The sequence below is a fragment of the Somniosus microcephalus genome, chromosome 10 (assembly GCF_052327205.1).
Source record: "Somniosus microcephalus isolate GS21.2 chromosome 10, FLI_Smic_1.0, whole genome shotgun sequence".
Taxonomy (NCBI): Eukaryota; Metazoa; Chordata; class Chondrichthyes; order Squaliformes; family Somniosidae; genus Somniosus; species Somniosus microcephalus.
Window position 1 is genome coordinate 217,956,858 of NC_140996.1, and position 20,265 is coordinate 217,977,122.

General features: G+C 45.0%; 1 protein-coding gene across 4 annotated transcripts in view; it reads left to right on the plus strand.

Annotated features, from left to right (window-relative positions):
- LOC147112103 (CD99 antigen-like) overlaps positions 1–20,265 on the plus strand; it is a 75,238-nt gene that overhangs the window by 13,849 nt on the left and 41,124 nt on the right. For 2 of the 4 annotated variants that reach the window (XM_085999618.1, XM_085999619.1), the window contains one exon: positions 15,070–15,099. The exons of the other annotated variants lie outside the window; for them this stretch is intronic. In XM_085999618.1, coding sequence (XP_085855744.1) covers positions 15,070–15,099 — 30 coding nt within the window. The remainder of the gene's footprint in view (positions 1–15,069; positions 15,100–20,265) is intronic. 4 annotated transcript variants of the gene reach the window in all.

The window sequence follows — 20,265 nt, forward strand, 5'->3', positions numbered from 1 at the left end:
ATGTGGACCTTCCATTTAAGAGGGGAGGAAATGTTATGTATTGTGTGTTCTCCTCCCACCTGTGGTGGTGCTGTCACAGGAGATAAATGGTTGGGTGTTCTCTGTTAAGTTTAGCTCTTTGTTCGGAACTTGCCAGAACTTCCTTTCCTTCCAATAAAGCATTTCATGTTTGAATTTGAGTCCTAAATTGTGTCTAGGTAGAAAGGTACTGACACAACACTTTGGGAGGCTTGCACAGAACTAATGAAGGAAGGAATCCCTAATGTAAATTAATATCCCACTAATATTGGCACTGGTACATTTCTGGAAATGAAGTGGTGTTATTGGAGGACACGTGCACATGTTAGTTTCCAATTGTGCAGCTTTCTAGGCCACATCAGAAGACAGTTGAGAGTCAATAGCGTTGGTGTGGGACTGGAGTCAAAGTCCGACTGGGTAAAGACAGCAGGTTTCCTTCCCAGTTTGGGGGAGGTTTTAACAACAATCCAAGAACTGTCTGCTTCTAATTTAAAAAAAAAAAAAAAAACAGGATTCAAATTCTTAAACGTCCCATTCTCTGGACTATTAGTCAATGAGTCAAGGGCTTTGGATTACGAAGCCATTAAGCCACTACCCATACACTGGGTGTCGTCGGTGGCGAATGTAAACCTCTCCATAGACTTGCCATTTGAGGTGGAGGTGACCAAAATGGTGGGCTAGCAGCAATGTTCCCTCTAAGCGGCCCGGCCGCGTAGTAATGGGGGAGGTCCCACGCAGGCCGCTCACTGGCTTTTCCATTGCAAATACCCGCGCATGCGCGGAAATTTAAAGGGACCGTGCAGTGAAAGAAACGGGTTGTGCAGAACAAAGCGCAGCTTGCAGGGAGCACTGGTTACCAGGTCCAGTGACTGAAGCCTTCCTGTCAATAGGCAGCACGTGTACATGTGCAGATGTCAATCTGGCTGCTGCAGAATTAACAACTTGTTGGGTCGGTGAGTTTTGGATGCTGATATTGGAGAGTTCCTAAAGGAGTAGGTCATAAATCTGTGATTTAATATGTAGCGATAGGTCACTATGAATGAGAGACATGGGATTATAGCTATGCCTCGTCTTAATGGGATTTGCGTTCTTTTTTGCTTTTGTTTCTGGCTTGAGAAATAGTTTCTTGTATTGTGGCGGCTGTTCAACCGTTGTATGTTTTTATTGCTTCCAAGAGTGCAAATATTTCTTGTGAGCCAACATCAACATAAGGTTTTTTTTCCCCAAAAATAAATAAATAAAAATAGTTTTTTACCATATTTGGGGGGGGGGAATCTTGTTGCTTGGATACCGAATAAATATTTAAAATTATTTTTCCTTATCTATGGAAAATATTTGTATTGCCGCTTTCTACTTGATAGCAAGTTCTAGCATATATGCTGTATGAATGCTTATATTTTAATCAGAATCTATTGAGGGGCTAATGTTTTATCGAAAGGTCACATTTGTTACTAGACTTTTAACGTTCAGCTGAAGCTATTATAATGGGCTAGCATTTGGGTGCAAATATATAATCCGGGGTAGTAAGCTGATCTTGTAAATGTTGTTCGTTTTCTGTTCTAACTGTGCTATCTCTTGCGGAACTGCAATAAAAATAAAACCAGGTGGCTGTTCTCGTATGTTGGCTTAGATAGCGAGTGTCAGTAGGTTAGTTCAACACGGCGAGCATCAGAGCCAGACTTGATGGTATTATCAGCATAGCGATGCTACCCGGGGGAAGCAGGGACAACTGTAGCTTGTTCTAGTAACTCCTAAACATCGACTGGGTGGGGATCCAGCCGTGGGAACTTGTGATCTGTGGGACGTGATGCCTGTAGGACAGCTTTGTCATTCTTTTAGTCAGTTGCTCATTTTAATGGAGCAAGTCATGAGTTATAAAAGAGAAATGGTTTTAAGGTGCTGTCCCGTCTGTGTGCACTTTTTGGCTTTAAATAAATACTGCTATCTCAAAATCCTATTTTTAAGAGAATCTTAAATGAAGACTCAATTTTTATATATAGCCTTTTTTATGGCAAAAAATGCCCCAAAGCACTTGAGTCCTTGCACAACATCTCTAATATCTTTGTTTCTTCAGCTCCTCAATTGAATTCCATCAACAGTGTCATTTTAGACTCATTTCTGCCATAGGATAAATTGGCAGTGTCTCGCAATTGTTTCCTGGCCCCTTATTCATCATTCTTGTACAGATGTGAAAACGACATTCTCGCAAAACATCTATAAAGATAATTATGCTTCCTGTAGAATGAATATTCAAATTAAGGTGGTTGTTTGTTTAAAATATTTGTACTGGATTGCATGCTATTTGGAAATCTTAATCTATACCAGCAATAGAGGGGTAAAAGACAAGACCTTGAAAACGAGGATAGGTTTCATTTATGGTCAACTCCAGTGCCAAAGAACCTTCTTATTTAGGCAACAACTGGGTTATGAAGGATGATGAAAGACAAGTGCCATCTGCTATGACATTTACTTGACAAGTGGACCAAATGTTCAAGTTATACAATTAAAATAACAAAGCAGACACTGGCAGGGTCTGATTCTTCATCTATTGTGGGGTTGGGGGGGGCGCGGGTAAAGGAAGGATGCTGAGCCAAAGAATCTGATCGAAAGCTTGGTGAAGTTGGGTGGGGGATGCAGAGGGCTTTAGGAAGGCAATTTCACAGCACGAGTCTAAGCGGTTAAATGTGCCGCCACCTTTTAATTGCAGGAGAATGTGCGCACAACGACAATAGTCATAAATTCGCTTTCTTTTTCCCCCCCGCCGCTCTCGCCACAACAACTTGCGTTTTATACAGCGCCGTTAGCATAGTAAAACGTCCCGAGGCATTTCACAGGAGCCATTATCAAACTAAATTTGACACCGAGCCACGAGATATTCGGGCAAATGACCAAAAGCTTGGTCAATGAGGTCGGTTTTATGGAGCCACAGCTCTAGTTAAGATTTGAAGGAGACACTCTGGACACAAGGAGAGGCTATGAGTTAAAAAGGTACATTCTTTGTTCTGTGATTTATTTCCACTTGTGTGCTTAACCCACAAGTCTCCTATTGATTTAGTGTGCAGGAAACGTGCAGAGTGGTGAAGGCGGTAATCTCCAGCCTTCACGTGTAATTTCCAACCTAGACATGCAAAAGGAAGTTGCTTTCAATTATCTTAGAGGCAGGAAGTTTTGATTAACTTATCCACTGGAAATATTGTTATTTAACAAACTCTAGTTATATTTGGAAAAGAAGTTAAGTTTAACATTACCACATGCAAATTGCACCCCAACTGCATTGTTTTGTAAGAATATCGCATTGTCTCCAACCTAGCGGGGCTCACTATTGTTTACAGCCCTGTTTGAAGCTGGCGATTCATTTCAGTCCCATCGCCATGCAGCAGTATGCACCACCATAACTCTCTCTCGCCACTATTCAGCTCTTTCACTCCTCGTTCTCCTGCTTCTCTCTCTCTTTTTCCCCCCCCCCCCCCCCCCCCAACTCCAACAAGACAATGAATACCATTCAAAAAGTTTTTCACTCGCTTGCTCTCATTTCTGCAATAAGGGAAGCCTCCAAAAAAAGGACAAAGCTGGTCTCTTGCTTGCCCTTCACGGTTAGCTGAAAGATTTCGTCTTCATTATCTGAAGACAATGTAATGAAGCAGCTAAAAACAACCCAGGCAACAGATGAGCTGTCTTTTACTGAGAACGAATGGCTTCATGTCAGGCACTCTAAATAACAATTGATGGTGAAGTATTACAAAAATGAAAGCAGTTATAGCTGAATGTAAATATAGAAAGTGGCAGGCACATGGGGGAGGCTTCATCAACTTAAATGTATTTGAGTTGATCAGAATTGCAGTGGAGTTGATTTTGCTACCGTGGACTCTGCTTTTGCTACAGTGGGCAATTGAGACCCAAGTTTCTGAAGTTTGATTTTTATTAGCTGCAACTAATGGAGTGACGGTGGGGGGAAGCCAACTCCATTCCTCAGCATCTGACCCTGCTGCAGGGAGACCGACCCTCCGATGGACATACTCATTTGCCCCATTTTAAAAATTAGTTTATGGGATGTGGGCGTTGCTGGCAAGGCCAGTGTTTATTGCCCATCCCTAGTTGCCCTCTAAGGTGGTGGTGAGCTGCCTTGAGCCACTGCCGTCCGTGTGGCGAAGGTGCTCCCACAGTGCTGTTAGGGAGGGAGTTCCAGGATTTTGACACAGCGACGATGAAGGATCGGCGATAAATGCGAGGTTATCCACTGGTGGCAAAAACAGGAAGGCAGATTATTATCTGAACGGCAATAGATTGGGAGAGGGGGGAAGTGCAACGAGACCTGGGCGTCCTTGTGCACCAGTCGCTGAAGGTAAGCATGCAGGTGCAGCAGGCAGTCAAGAAGGCAAAAGTATGTTGGCCTTCGTAGCGAGAGGGTTCGAGTACAGGAACAAGGATGTCTTGCTGCAGTTGTACAGGGCCTTGGTAAGACCACACCTTGAGTATTGTGTGCAGCTTTGGTCGCCCTATTTGAGGAAGGCTGTTCTTGCCATGGAGGGAGTGCAGCGAAGATTCACCAGACTGATACCTGGGATGGCAGAAATGACGTATGAGGAGAAATTGGGCTTCTACTCGCTGGAGTTTAGAAGAATGAGGGGATCTCATTGAAACTTAAAATTTTATAACCGGACTATACAGGCTAGATGCAGGAAGGATGTTCCCGATGGCGGGGGAGCCCAGAACCAGGGGTCACAGTCTAAGGATAAGGGGTAAGCCATTTAGGACAGAGATGAGGAGGAATTTCTTCACCCAGAGAGTGGTGAACCTGTGGAATTCTCTACCACAGAAGGCAGTTGAGGCCAATTCATTAAATATATTCAAGGAGTTGGATATATTTCTTAAGGCTATGGGGAGAAGGTAGGGACAGGGTACTGAGTTTGGATGATCAGCCATGCTCTCATTGAGTGAGTGGCGGAGCAGGCTCGAGGGGCTGAATGGCCTACTCCTGCTCCTAATCTTCTATGTTTCTATTTATAAAGCGCCTTTAACATAGTAAAATGTCCCAAGGCGCTGCACAGGAGTATTATAAGACAAAAAATTTGACACCGAGCCACATAAGGAGAAATTGGGGCAGGTGACCAAAAGCTTGGTCAGAGGTAGGTTTTAAGGAGCGTCTTAAACGAGGAAAGAGGTAGTGAGGCAGAAAGGTTTAGGCAGGCAACTCCAGATCTTAGGGCCTCGACAATGGAAGGCACTACCGCTGTTGGTTGAGCGATTTTATAATCAGGGATGCTCAAGAGGGCAGAATTAGAGGAGCGCAGATATCTGTGGGAGAAGGGGCCAGAATTGTGGGGCTGGAGGAGATTACAGAGATGGGGAGGGGTGAGGCCGTGGAGGAATTTGACAACAAAGATGAGAATTTTGAAATCAAGGTGCTGCTTAACCGTGAGTCAATATAGGTCAGCGAGCACAGGGGTGATGGGCGAACGGGACTTGGTGCGAGTTAGGACACAGACAGCCGAGTTTTGGATGACCTCAAGTTTACGTAGGGTGGAATGTGGGAGGCCAGCCAGGAGTGTGTTGGAATAGTCAAGTCTAGAGGTAACAATGTAGAAATACGTACAGAGGCGTACTCTGGAGGGGGAAAAAAAACAAGACGCCAAGCCAAAGGAGAATTCAGGAGAGGTTGACCAAAAGTTTGGCCAAAGAGGCAGGTTTTATGGCTATTTGAGGGGGCGGGAGGAGCATCACCGCTGAACCCAACTGTGTTCTCGTCTGTCGCACATTCCGAGGGTAACCTTGCATAGTAATCCAGTAGTGGGAATCGTGGCTTCTCTTTTTCCCCCACCCCCACATTGCCCTCCTCCGGCCCAGTTGTCCCGAAGTCAATTGTCACCCTGGCCGAGGTCGGTCGACTCTGCACAGACTGGGAGTCGAAGCTGGAGGCTTCTGGCCTGTATTGCCTGTGTTTCTTGATCCACGCTAACTGAAGTATTTGTACAAGTAATAGAGCTGTGAGCACCTGGGTCTTTACATCAGAGACTGCACCACCGGGAGCTTTTTTTGATGACCCAAGTGTGAAAAGGATAGAAATAACAGAAAATGCTGGAAAAACTCAGCAGGCCAGGCAGCATCTGTGGAGAGAGAAACCATGTTAACGGTTCAGGTCAAAGACCCTTTGCCAGAACTGGAAAAAAGCAGGAGAAGGGGAGGGGGGAGAAAAAAAAACCCTGTGAAAAGGGTTGCGTCGTTTTATGCAGCACCGAAGTTGTATATTTGAAATTAATACCATTGCCCTTGTGCTGAAATGCTTTAACGTGTAGCAACTCAAATTGCTCCCACCAATACCACCACCTCGTAGATCAAAATATTCTCTTGGACGTAAACTAAAGTTGGAGAAAACCAAACTTATCGTAGCTGAGCCTGATTCCTGCCCTCGCCCATGTCCACGAATTCCTGCTTTCCAACGGGTGTCATTGGATGGCAGTGAGGAGCAGGAACTCTGGCTGGGTGAGTAGTCAAAAGTTCAAGTGAACATGTGTATAAATGGTACATTCAACAATCGCATGTTCTTAGTGGGGAGTTGAGTTTGAAGGGAATGTATGTCTGAGACCGGACTGCGCACTAGAGGCAGTTTTCTGATTTGTGACTTTTTTTGAGTGTCGTATCTGGCTGGGGGCATGGGATCAGTGATTTTAACCCTATATATCTTTTCTTCTTGGGCAGTCCCTCGGAACCGAGGATGACTTGCTTCCACACTGAAAGAGTTCAGGTGAATGATGGGCCCAATGTGGGACCTACAGTCTGTCACAGGTGGGGCAGACGGTGGTTGAAGGGGCGGGTGGGTGGGTGGGGTGCTTGGGTTGACGTGCGTTCCTTGCACTTGACTTCTGCTTGCTTCCTGCAAAGAGACTCGGTGTTCGGTGCCTTCCCGGATGCTTCTCCTCCACTTTGTGCGGTCTTGGGCCAGGGATTCCCAGGTGTCGGTGGGGATGTTGCACTTTTTCAGGGAGGCTTTGAGGGTGTCCTTTGAAGTGTTTCCTCTGCCTACCTGGGGCTCACTTGCCGTATCGGAGCTCCGAGTAGAGCGCTTGTTTTGGGAGTTTCGTATCGGGCATGCGGACAATGTGGCCCGTCCATCGGAGCTGATCGAGCGTGGTCAAAGCTTCGATGTTGGCCTGAGCGAGAACACTGACGTTGGTGCGCCTAACCTGCCAATGGATTTGCAGGATCTTGCGGAGGCAGCGTTGGTGGTACCTCTCCAGTGCTTTGAGGTGCCTGCTGTACATGGTCCATGTCTCTCGGGCATACAGCAGGGTGGGTATCACTGCTGCTCTGTAGACCATGAGCTTGGTGCTGGGTTTGAGGTCCTGGTTTTCAAATACTCTCTCCCTCAGGCGACCGAAGGCTGCATTGGCACACTGAAGGTGGTATAACCACGGAAAACGCTGGAAAAAGCTCAGCAGGCCAGGCAGCATCCGTGGAGAGAAACCGAGTTAACGTTTCAGGTCAAAGACCTTTCGTCAGAACTCTGAAGTGCCCACGTTCACTTTCCAGCGATGGAACAGGAATCTGGATACTATTTTAATTTTTTTTATCCCATTCCTATGCCACCACCCAGCCTCCTCTCTAGCCTAGGAATTCTGAGGCATTTGTGCCAAAGAGACATTAGGAAGAGCAGTATATGTCTGCATTTCTGTTTCTCATTAGTCTCCTTTCTATCCTAACTGTTGATCTCCTTGGCAGTGCACACTAGTGAAGGATTCTTCTTACTCCCTACATTTTTCATTGCTTTGTGGTTTTAGTGCTTATTTCCATCTTTATGCGATCATTTTTGGCTTCTGTTTTAATTGAAATCTGATGCTATCCTATCCTATCGTTGCATTTAAAGTTGGAGTTTAGCACCCCTTTTTAGCCCATTTCATTTATCCTTCTGTTATGCAATCCTTTATAATAACTTGCATTTATATAACGCCTTTAACGTACTAAAACGTCCCAAGGCGCTTCACAGGAGCGTTGTCGGATCCAAGCCACATGAAGAGATATTGGGACAGGTGACCAAAAGCTGGGTCAAGATGTAGGCTTTAGGGAGGGAATTCCAGAGCTTCGGACCGAGGCATCTGAAGGCACGGTCGCCATTAGTGGGGCGATAGAAATCGGGGATACACAAGAGGCCAAAGTTGGAGGAACACCGATCTTGAGAGTTGTAGGCAATGTTCCCTTTTCTAAGCTGCGTGGCCGCGGAGCACTCTGAACCCCCCCGCCCCCCCCCCCCCCCCCCCGCGCCCCAATTCCAACTCCCACCAAGCCCCGTTCACCCATCATCGCTGACCTACATTGGCTCCCGATCCAACAATGCCTCTCCTGGCCCAGGTATCCCAGGAGCGCAGGTGCTTCGCAAGCATCCATAAGAACATAAGAAATAGGAGCCGAAGTAGGCCAATCGGCCCCTCGAGCCTGCTCCGCCATTCAATAAGATCATGGCTGATATGATCCTAACCGCCAATCTACTATCACAGAACCATCTCCTGAATCTAACAGAATTAGACACACGAAATAGGAGCAGGATCAGGCTAAATGGCCCCTGGGCCCGCTCCGCTACCCACAGGGCCATGACCATTCCGAACCTGGACTCCTGTCCAAATTCCTGCCCGCTCCCCGTAACTCTTAATTCCCTTTACTTCTAGGAAACTGTCTATTTCTGTTTTAAATTTACGTAATGATGTAGCTTCTACAGCTTTTTGGGGCAGCATATTCCATGGACCTACCACCCTCTGAGTGAAGTAGTTCCTCCTCATCTCAGTTTTGAAAGAGCAGCCCCTTATTCTAAGACTATGCCCCCTAGTTCTAGTTTCACCCATCATCGGGAACATCCTCACCGCATCCACCCGATCCAACCCCTTCACAATCTTATGTTTCAATAAGATCGCCTCTCATTCTTCTGAACTCCAATGAGTAGAGTCCCAATCTACTCAACCTCTCCTCATATGTCCATCCCCTCATCCCCGGGATTAACCGAGTGAACCTTCTTTGCACTGACTCGAGTGCAAGTATGTCCTTTCTTAAGTATGGACACCAAAACTGTACGCAGTATTCCAGGTGCGGTCTCGCCAATACCTTGTACAACTGAAGCAATACCTCCCTATTTTTATATTCTATCCCCCTAGCAATGAAAGCCAACATTCCATTGGCCTTCTTAATCACTTGCTGCACCTGCATACTAACCTTTTGAGTTTTGTGCACCAGGACCCCCAGATCCCTTTGTACTTCAGTACTTTCCAGTTTCTTGCCATTAAGATAATAACTTGCTCTACGATTTTTCCTGCCAAAGTGCATAACCTCACACTTTCCAGTATTGTATTCCATCTGCCAAATCTCTGCCCACTTACTTAGCCTGTCTATGTCCCCTTGCAGGTTTTTTATGTCCTCCTCACTCACTACTTTCCCTCCCATCTTAGTATCATCTGCAAACTTTGATATGTGACACTCGGTCCCCTCCTCCAAATCGTTAATATAGATTGTAAAGAGTTGGGGACCCAGCACTGACCCCTGCGGAACACCACTAGTTACTGATTGCCAGTCTGAGAATGAACCATTTATCCCAACTCTCTGCCTTCTGTTAGATAGCCAATCCTCTATCCATGCCAGAATATTACCCCCAATCCCATGATTTTTTTATCTTGAGCAATAATCGTTTGTGTGGCACCTCGTCAAATGCCTTTTTTGGAAGTCTAAATACACTACGCCCACTGGTTCCCCTTTATCCACCCTATATGTTACTTCCTCAAAGAACTCCAGCAAATTTGTCAAACATGACTTCCCCTTCATAAAACCATGCTGACTTTGTCCTATTAAATTATGATTATCCAAATGTCCTGTTACTGTCTCCTTAATAATGGACTCCAAAATTTTACCTACCACAGATGTTAGGCTAACCGGTCTATAGTTTCCAGCTTTCTGTCTACTGCCCTTTTTAAATAAGGGTGTTACATTAGCAGTTTTCCAGTCTGCTGGGACCTTTTGAGTCCAGGGAGTTTCGGAAAATTATTACCAATGCATCCACAATCCCTACTGCCACTTCCCTCAAGACCCTAGGATGTAAGCCATCAGGTCCAGGTGATTTATCCGCCTTGAGTCCCATTTATTTTACCGAGTACCACTTCCTTAGTGATTTTGATCGTGTTTAGCTTCCCCCCCCCCCCCCCCCCATTAGCCCCCTGTTTGTCCAGTGTTGGGATATTCTTAGTGTCCTCTACTGTAAAGACTGATACAAAATACTCATTGTGTTTTTGCCATCTCCATATTTCCCACCATTAATTTCCCGGTCTCATCCTCTAAGGGACCAACATTTACTTTAGCCACCCTTTTTCTTTTTTTATAACTATTAAAACTCTTACTATCTGTTTTTATATTTTTTGCTAATTTACTTTCATAATGTATCTTCCCTTTCTTAATCAATCTTTTTGTTATTTTTTGCTGTCTTTTAAAGTTTTCCCAATCCTCTATCCTCCCACTAGATTTGGCTACCTTATATGCCCTTGTTTTTAGTCGAATACTATCCTTAATTTCTTTACTTAGCCACGGATGGCTGTCTTTTCTCTTACACCCTTTTCTTCTCAGTGGAATATATATTTTTTGGAAGTTGTAAAATAACTCCTTAAATGTACACCACTGATCATGTATCGTCTTGCCCTTTAATCTATTTTCCCAATCCACTCTACTCAATTCCGCTCTCATACCTTCATAGTCTCCTTTATTCAAGCTTAGCACGCTTGTTTGAGATCCAACCTTCTCACCCTCTAATTGAATATGGAATTCAACCATGTTATGGTCAATCATTCCAAGGGGATCCTTTACTAGGACATTTTTAATTAATCCTGTCTCGTTACACAGGACCAGATCTAAGGTTGCTTGCCCCCTGGTCGGTTCAGTTACATCCTGCTCAAGAAACCCATCCCTAATACACTCAATGAACTCATCCTCAAGGCAGCCCTGCCCAATTTGACTGTCCAATTAATATGATAGTTAAAATCCCCCATAATTATAGATGTTCCCTTATTACAAGCCTCAACTATTTCCTGATTGATACTCCGTCCAACAGAGTTGCCACTGTTCGGAGGCCTATAGACTACACTCACTAGTGTTTTTTTCTCCTTATTATTCCTTACCTCCACCCAAACTGTTTCATTATCCTGATCTTTTGACCCAATATCATTTCTCTGTATTAGTGATTCCTTCCTTTATTAACATAGCCTCCCCTTCCTTCCTGCCTGTCCTTCCTGATCGTTAAATAACCTGGTATGTTTAATTCCCAGGCATTGTCACCCTGCAGCCATGTTTCTGTAATGGTCACAAGATCATACCCATATGTAGTTATTTGTGCCATTAACTCGTCTATTTTGTTATGAATGCTATGTGCATTCAGATAGAGAACTTTCAAATATGTTTTGTGACACTTAGTTCCTGCTTTTGCCCTTTTTATTACTTTACTTTACCTTTTACTCCATACCTTCTGCCCCTTCCTGACACGCTCTGGTTTTTAATTTCCCCACTGCTACCTAAGTCTGACCTTCTCTGTTGTCATTTTTATTATTTGCTCTCTAGGAACCTTCTCCCCACCCATTAGTTAGTTTAAAGCCCTCCCTACAGCCCTAGTTATATGATCCGCCAGGACTTTAGTCCCAGCACTGGCCAAGTGAAGCCCGTCCCAACGGAACAGCTCCCTCCTGCCCCAGTACTGGTGCCAGTGTCCCAGGAAGCAAAACCCATTTCTCCCACACCAGTCTTTGAGCCATGCATTTAACTCTCTCTCTAATTTTATTTGTCCTAGCCAAATTCGCTCGTGGCTCAGGTAATAATCCAGAGATTATTACCCTTGTGGTTCTGCTTTTTAATTTGGCCCCTAGCTGCACAAACTCCCTCAGCAGAACCTCCTTCCTTGTCCTATCTATGTCGTTGGTACCAACATGGACCACGACAACTGGATCCTCCCCCTCCCACTGCAAGTTTCTCTCCAGTCAAGAGGAGATGTCCTTAACCCTGGCACCGGGCAGGCAACACAGCCTTCGGGACTCTCGCTCTCTGCTGCAAAGAACTCTATCTATCCCCCTAACGATACTATTCCCCTACCACTACAACATTTCTTTTAACTCTTTCCACCCCCCCCCCACCCACTTGAATGGCTCCACGGTGCTGTGGCCAGGTTGCTCATCCTCCCCGCAGTCCCTGTTCCCATCCTCACAGGGAGTAAGAGCCTCGAACCTGTTGGACAAGTGCAAGGGCTGCGGCTCCTCCAACACTACCTCCTGGATCCCCGTACCTGCCTCACTTCTAGTCACACCATCCTGACCCTGGCCACGGACTACATCTGAATTAATTAATCTAATTGGTGTGAATACCTTGTGATACAGAGCCCAGGTAATCCCTGGGATCACGTGGGCTATGGGGAACCGATGGAAGAAGGGTATCCCCCCTTCACACTTTTGACAGGTCTCTACACATAGATCTGTCAAAAGTATGAATGGGGATCACTTTAAAAAAAAAAGTTAAACATTAAGTAAATTTTAAAAAACAAACAATGTATTTAAAATTACAGCAAGCAGTTAGGAAGTCAAATGGTATGTTGGCCTTCATTGCAAGATGATTTGAGTACAGGAGCAAGGATGCCTTACTACAGTTATACAGGGCCTTGGTGAGACCACACCTTACCTAAGACAGGATATACTTGCCATAGAGGGAGTGCAGCGAAGGTTCACTAGACTGATTCCTGAGATGGCAGGACTGTCGCATGAGGAGAGATTGGGTCGACTCGGCCTGTATTCACTAGAGTTTAGAAGAATGAGGAGGGGATTTCATTGAAACGTATCAAATTCTGACCGGGCTAGACAGACTGGATGCAGGGAGGATGTTTCCCCTGGCTGGGGGGGTCTCTAGAACGAGGGGTCACCGTCTCAGGACACTGGGTAGGACATTTAGCACTGAGATGAGGAGAACTTTCTTCACTCAGGGTGGTGAACCTGTGGAATTCTCTGCCCCAAAAGGCTGTGGAGGCCAAGTCACTGAAAATATTTAAGGAGATATAGATTTCCAGACATACAAGGGGTATGGGGAGAGTGGGAATATGGTATTGAGATAGAGGATCAGCCATGATCATATTGAATGGCGGAGCAGGCTCGAATGGCCTACTACTCCTATTTTTCTATGTTACATTAAATTAAATATTTTAAACAAAATTAATTGAGTTTTTTTACAAGGCTAAAAAATGTTTTTAGGAGTATTTTTAAATTCTAAGTGAGTGGGGAATTTTTTTTAACTTTTACCAGACGTAAGGATTTTTAAAGGTTTTCAGCGGGTGGAGTTTGTGTAGAAAGCGGAACTCTCCAACCGCAGAGGCCCTTCTCCAGGGCAGGCATCTGATCTGAAACCGGCATTTGCGAGGCCCTGACGGGTGTGTACGCACCTAGTGCAAACCTGTGGGGGGGGGGCCGAATATCCGGCCCTATATTTTTGTGGTTCCTATGATCCTATTTAATTAGTGATGCGTTGACTGGCAGTAAAACCTCGGAGTGATTTGATAATATTGAGTGCATACTATAACCATGTTTTATTTCCTTATGTCTGTGTGCGCACATGTGCTGTGCAGTGAAATGAAACTAATATTGTTGGCACAGTCATAAAGGTTAGCGTCCTCGTTCAAATTAAATTTGGAAGATTTGTTTTTAAGCTGAAAGTGGATGTTATGCAGCTGATAGCAAGTCTATTTGAATTTTGTTGATACTGAGACTTGGTGTAGTTGGGTGGGGATTTTTGCAAATTCAATTCCTTTGCTTGTTTGCAATGCTTATTTTCATCTATACATTTCTAGTATATCTTTGCACAGGATGAATAACCTGCCAGCTTTCTCTTTTATTTCTCCCCCCACATGGCTTCCAAATGTTTGAAAATTCCACACATTTGTTGTGAAATCCTTTTTTAACGTACAGTAATAGAAGTCTGTCCTCTTGCTAACTTTGTATGCAAGTGGGGTGGCCTGGCTGTTTCAGCACATTAGTCAGCTGTGCCATTTGGCATAGCTTCCCCAATGTCTTACTGGCAGCCAGCCCCTGGTGCGATTCCAAGTCGTACAATTACATAAGATGCAAGTTGACTCGTGGTCGGAGTGGTGATGGGATTCTGCGATTGTCATCGGGATCCCCCGGTTTCTCATTCCTTTTCTCATTCTCGATCACTATCCAGTGAATCGTGCTGGAAAGTGTTTGTATGGATACCAGGCCAGACCAAGATTACCTTGGACACTAAAGAAAGACTTGCATTTCTATAGTGTATTTCACAACCTCCGGACGTCCCAAAGCGCTTTACAGCCAATGAAATACTTTTTTGGAAGTGTAGTCACTGTTTATAATGTAGGTAATGCAGCAGCCAATTTGCGCATGGCAAGCTCCCACAAACAGCCAGATGATCTGTTTTAGTGATGATGCTTGAGGGTTCAATATTGATTGGCCAGGACACCAGGGAGAACTCCTGCTCTTCTTTGAAATAGTGCCATGGGATCTTTTACACTGACCTGAGAGAGCAGACGGGGCCTCGGTTTAACGTCTCATCCGAAAGACTGCACCTACGACAGTGCAGTAGTACTGCACTGGAGTGTCTGCCTAGATTATTGTGCTCCAGTCTCTGGAGTGGGACTTGAACCCACAACCTTCTGACTCAGAGGCGAGGGTGCTACCCACTGCGCCACAGCAGACACACACATAGCTCCCCGGGTGAATAACCTGCCAGCTTTCTACTCCCACCCCTCCCCTCCCCAACATGGTTTCCAATAACAAAGGCCTTATGGGTGAGATGCACAAGGGCTGTGTACCTGTGCAAGTGACCACAGTAAACGTGACTAAAATGGTGAGAGAAAGAAGCTTGTCTTTCGTGCTTCAGCTGCTTCTACTTGGCCATTTGAATTATGCTTGGTGTTTCTTTGCATGTCTGCTGATATGCTCTCGTGTGGAACTGTTGGGCTTAAGTTTTGGTGTTAACTGCTTGCTTTCGCACTTAATAATGGGCTTTTCCTATTTTTTTCTCTTCCTGCAGCTGCTCCTACGCTGGGTATTAATGACACCGGTGAGTATGGGAACCTATGTATTTGTAAATTATTTTGACTTGTGTATGCATGTCTGTAGATAAACATTGTACTGTGCATTATTTTGATATTGTGTGTGCGAGAGATGATTCAACCATCCATGCTTTGCTTGAATGCCGACTAGGTGTGGAATGACAGCAATTCGTGACTCATAGGGTGTCGCTCCAGTTTGGAGCGAGAGGAATGCGACCCGGCTACTTGTTTCTAAAGCTCTAATTCATTCACTGAAATGTTGTGTTCTGTAAGGTCTTGCTTTTAGTGCCATCCCATTTTAGGCTCTGTTGAAGGGGAGATGGCGGAGCCGACAGTATGCGCTCTGCATTATAAACCAAAAGTTTCTACTGAGTATTATCCATATTCTGCATCATTGGGGTTTTCAAAGGAAAGAGATGGAATCATGTCACAGGATGTAATTCCGCCCCCCACCCCCCCCCCCCCCCCCCCACCCCAACACTTTAATAAAAAAAAATTTAAATCCTGGATTTGGTCATAAAAATTGGATTTGACCCAATTGCTACGCCATTGCAACCATCCGTGAACTTAACTCCGTAGCGACGGGATTTTCCTTCTCTCTAAATTTGAGCTTCAAGATAAAAAATCATTTAATGGTAATTTACTTCCCGTGAGCGATGCCCACATCCCATAAACAAATTAATAATAAAAAAAGAAGAAAAAAAGTGATTGAGTGGGTAAAAATTGTCGACATTCTGGCTTAATAAATCAGTTGCTTTTTCTTTCATCATGGTGCCGGGGGAGCATTCAGTTCCCAGGTGCTGTAGAGAGACCAGGAGACCCAGCATTGTTGCAGAAATGAGGTGAGATGGGTCATCAGTAAAAGCTAATGAACAGCACACACAATCAAAAACGCTAATGGAATGTGGGGCTTTCTCAAGGGGCTTGGAATTCAAAAGTGAGGTATGATGCTTGAGTTGTTGTACAGAGCCTTAGTCAGACCCCCCTTGAGTACTGCGTTCAGTTCTGGGCATCGAACCTCTGGAAACATATATATTTTTAGAATATTCTTCGAAGGGGTACAGCGCAGATTTACCAGAATTATACCAGGGCTTAAAGGGTTAAATTAAGACCTGTTGCATAAAGATTGAGGGGTGATCTAACCAGTCGTTTCTCAGCGCTAGGCCCCTACCAGGGAGCAGGTCTGCGTGGGGGCATGCTTGGGCCCCAGTTAATGGCCTGGGGCAGCAAATTATAGGTGATCTTTTGGGGGACGCTGAGCCTTTCTGCTGTCTGGGGGTGAGGAGGAAGGAAAAAAAGTATGAAGAGAAAAATTGCCCATTTTTTTTATAGATTAGTACTGCACCATTTTACCAGATAGAGGCTGCTGGCAAGTTCTGTGAATACTGCAGCAGTTTCCAGTATTACAGTTGCGACAGAAGGTTCCCACTGGCGCATCAGTGTTATCGGCGCGTGTCTGCATGAACAAAGCCACATATACAAGTTGACCTTGAACTAATGAATTTGTAACTCGAGAAAGCTGTAGCTGGCCTTATTCTGTGCCTCTCCTTACATAGAAACTAGGAGTAGGCCATTCGGCCCTTCGAGCCTGCTCCGCCATTCAACGAGATCATGGCTGATCATCCAAAACCTAGCACCCGGTCCCTACACTGACAGCCATCCCACCCAAGCCCTATCCCCCATAACCCCACATATTTAATCCCCCCTAACACTAAGGGCCAATTTTTATCATGGCCAATCAACCTAACCCGCACATCTTTGGACTGTGGGAAGAAACCGGAGCACCCGGAGGAAACCCACGCAAACACGGGGAGAATGTGTGTAGAGTTTGCACAGTCACCCGAGGCCGGATTTGAACTCGAGTCCCTGGCGCTGTGAGGCAACAGTGCTAACCACTAACTTACTACAACCTCCTCTCCTGCTACTTAATTTCTTTAAAAAAGATATATAAAGGAAGTTGGATATAACAAAAGGCAACAGCTTGTAAACTTAAATTCCAGTGCTGCGCCAACTCTAATGGGTAACTGTATGAAAACGGGCCTCTCTGTGCAAGTAGAATTTATTCATTAGTAATGGCTTGTTTATGCTGAGATCTGGTCAGTGTTGACTTTTAATCGAGGGTGATATTGTAACCAACGCTTTGCTCATCAGCCACTTCCAGAAATGCTACAGACTGCTCATAGTGGGATGCAAATCTACAGCTCTGATTTCCCCCACACTTCAGAATCATCCCTCTGGATAGTTACCAAGTAAAGGCTGGCAGTTCCCCATATGAAGAGCAATCATTGTGTGATTCACCATTACAGGAAACTTTTTTTTATCCGGCACCAACGGGACTGGCGTGGTGCCGGTTTATCAAAGTCCAGATTACAGAGAGGTATAGTAAGAGGTACGAGAGCTCCGTACACAGCAACAAATTCAGGCTTCCCTGTTGCTTAGCAACAGGTGCAGGAACTCCGGCCACAAGATCCAGGAACGGCCACTAATATGAATGAAAACTTACCTGAACCTACTCCTGAATTTTGCCAGTTAACAGATTTCCGGTTATTTAGGTGCCAGTAAATCGAGAGTTTCCTGTACTAACTCCTTTTCACTTGCTGTATGGCGGAAGGCTAATCCTGCCTCCAAGTCACATTTCCTTCTCATCTTTTTGCAGTTGAGCAATAGGAGACATTGCGTTCTGCAGTTGGGCTAATGGAAGGCAGCAAATCATCTACTGAGGGCTGCAAGAGAAAGTGGGCATGTCGCACATGGGCCTCTGGGCCTTTTGTGAGCACCACTAGACTTGACTATTCCAGTGCTTGGCTGGCTGGCCTGCATAAATTTGAGGTCATCCAAAACTCTGCCAGTATCACCCATCACCCCTGTGCTCGCTGACCTACATTGGCTCCCAGTCCATCAACGTCGCAATTTTTTTTTTTTTTTTTAAGAATAAAATGCTCATTCTTGTGTTCAAATCCATTCATGACCTCGCCCCTCCCTATCTCTGTAACCTCCTGAGATCTCCAACTCTGGCCTCTTGTGCATCCCCACACCCCTTCTCCCCACCACTGGCAGTCATGCCTTCAGTCGTAGTGGCCCAAAGCCCTAAAATGCCCACCCTAAACCTCTCCTCCTTAAGACTCTCTTTAAAACCTACTTCTTTGACCAAGCTTTCAGTCACCCAGCCTCATTTCTCCTATAGGGTGGTGTAAGTTTCTGTCTGATTTAAGCTCCTTGGGATACTTTCCTACATTAAAGGTCTTGTATAAATGCAATTTATTGGTGTATCTCATTGAAACATACAAAATTCTTACAGGGCTTGACGGGGTAGATGCAGAGAGGATGTTTCCCCTGGCTGGGGAGTCTAGAACCAGGGGTCAGTCTCAGAATAAGGGGTTGGCCATTTAGGACTGAGATGAGGAGAAATTTCGTCACAAAGGGTGGTGAATATTTGGAATTCTCTACCCCAGCGGGCTGTGGAGGCTCAGTCGTTGAGTATATTCAAGACAGAGATCGATAGATTTTTGAATATTAAGGGAATCAAGGGATTTGGGGATAGTGCAGGAAAGTGGAGATGAGGTAGAAGATCAGCCATGATCTTATTGAACGGTGGAGCAGGCTCGAGGGGACCAAATGGCCGACTCCTGCTTCTATTTCTTATGGTGCTGTAATGAGGAGTCTGGTATTTGAGTAGCACGCCAAACTCTGCCTTGGGCCGCCTATTTCAAGCTAAGCCAGTAAAGTGCAAGCCTGAGGCCATTGTCATGAAGCTGTATTGCGCTCTGCTCAGGCAACTCCTTAAATTATTATTGTGTTCAATTGTGGACCCAGATATTTGGAGCTGTATGAAACCTGAAGGGCTGTTCCCTACTGTACTTGAGCATGCCAATTGCTGCGGAATCTGATTTAACTTGAACCATGGGGTGTTAAGGGTAGGAGATAGTTGCAATCGTAATCTTTCCTTGTAAGGTTGCTTAACTGTTGGGAGTGCCTGAACGAAATACTTTAGCGGGTAAATTAATCTAATTTGGTGGGACGGGAAACCCACAGGATTGGGTGGAGTGCCAGTTTTGCATCCTGCCCATTGTTACACTCCGCCTGATTTTACACTCCACAATATAGTGTAACAATGGGCAGGACCAGCGATGCATTGAACCAGTCAGGTTCCCGATGGGTGTATCAGGGTTAAATCGACACCTTGGTTGCACAGATTTTATTTTCTTGTAGTATTTGATGATCCTGCTAAGCTACGCAGCGGTCTGGAGGTCCCGCGCAGGCCGCTCACCGGTTTTTCAATGGAAATAACCACGCGTGCGCACGAAAAATTGAATGGGCCGCGGAGCCAGTTAAAAGGGCCCGCACACCAAAAAACAAAAATTGCAGGGAACATTGTGTGTACTGTTGGGATTCCCGCCAGGTCTTGCACTCTGAGATTCCTGCTAGAATTTGGTACAACCACCAGATCCTATCAGCAATTTTGCCTTTATTTCTCTTTTTTTTTTAAATGTTTTTCCTTTTGATCTGATTGTCTTGTAAACCAATTGCTTGGGCCTGCAGTATCCTTCACTCTGCCCTTGCCCCATCCCACTCAATTGTGTATTACTTGGCTTGTATAAGCGCACGTTGTTCCTATGGCAGCGGTAGAATGCAGTAATGACTCCGAACTTGTTGATGGCACCTTGTTTTTCCACAGTAAATCAAAGGCTGAAAAGGTGCAGGAGGATGTTTGGAAATTGTACACTTTTTTGGAAGTGACTTTTATCACTAGCTTTACCTATTTTGTTCAGATTCTGATTGCCTTGCTGAGCACTTTGAGTATTCTCTGCTGCTTTTAATTTTTTTTTTCTCATGACTTCTCGATTTCTTGCTTGATGATGGTTAGAAATAGAAGTACTTTCAACTCTCTGGCATCCTAGTTTGATGCGTGGGGTGATCAGAATCCTGCACCCACCGTGTGATTCTGTTGCCAGCTTGCATATTGAATTGACTTTCACACCCACGAATATCACTACTGCCTGGATCTATAATCCACAATTGCTTGTTTTGATTCTGTGAATGAGAAGTACTTCCACTTCCTGCAGTTTTATGTGCTGATTGGCACTAAATTTCTCTCCTATTTGAATAAGTTTGTTCCTGGACTCGCTACCTTTTTAATTCATTGAGTGTCGCTAGCAAGGCCAGCATTTATTGTC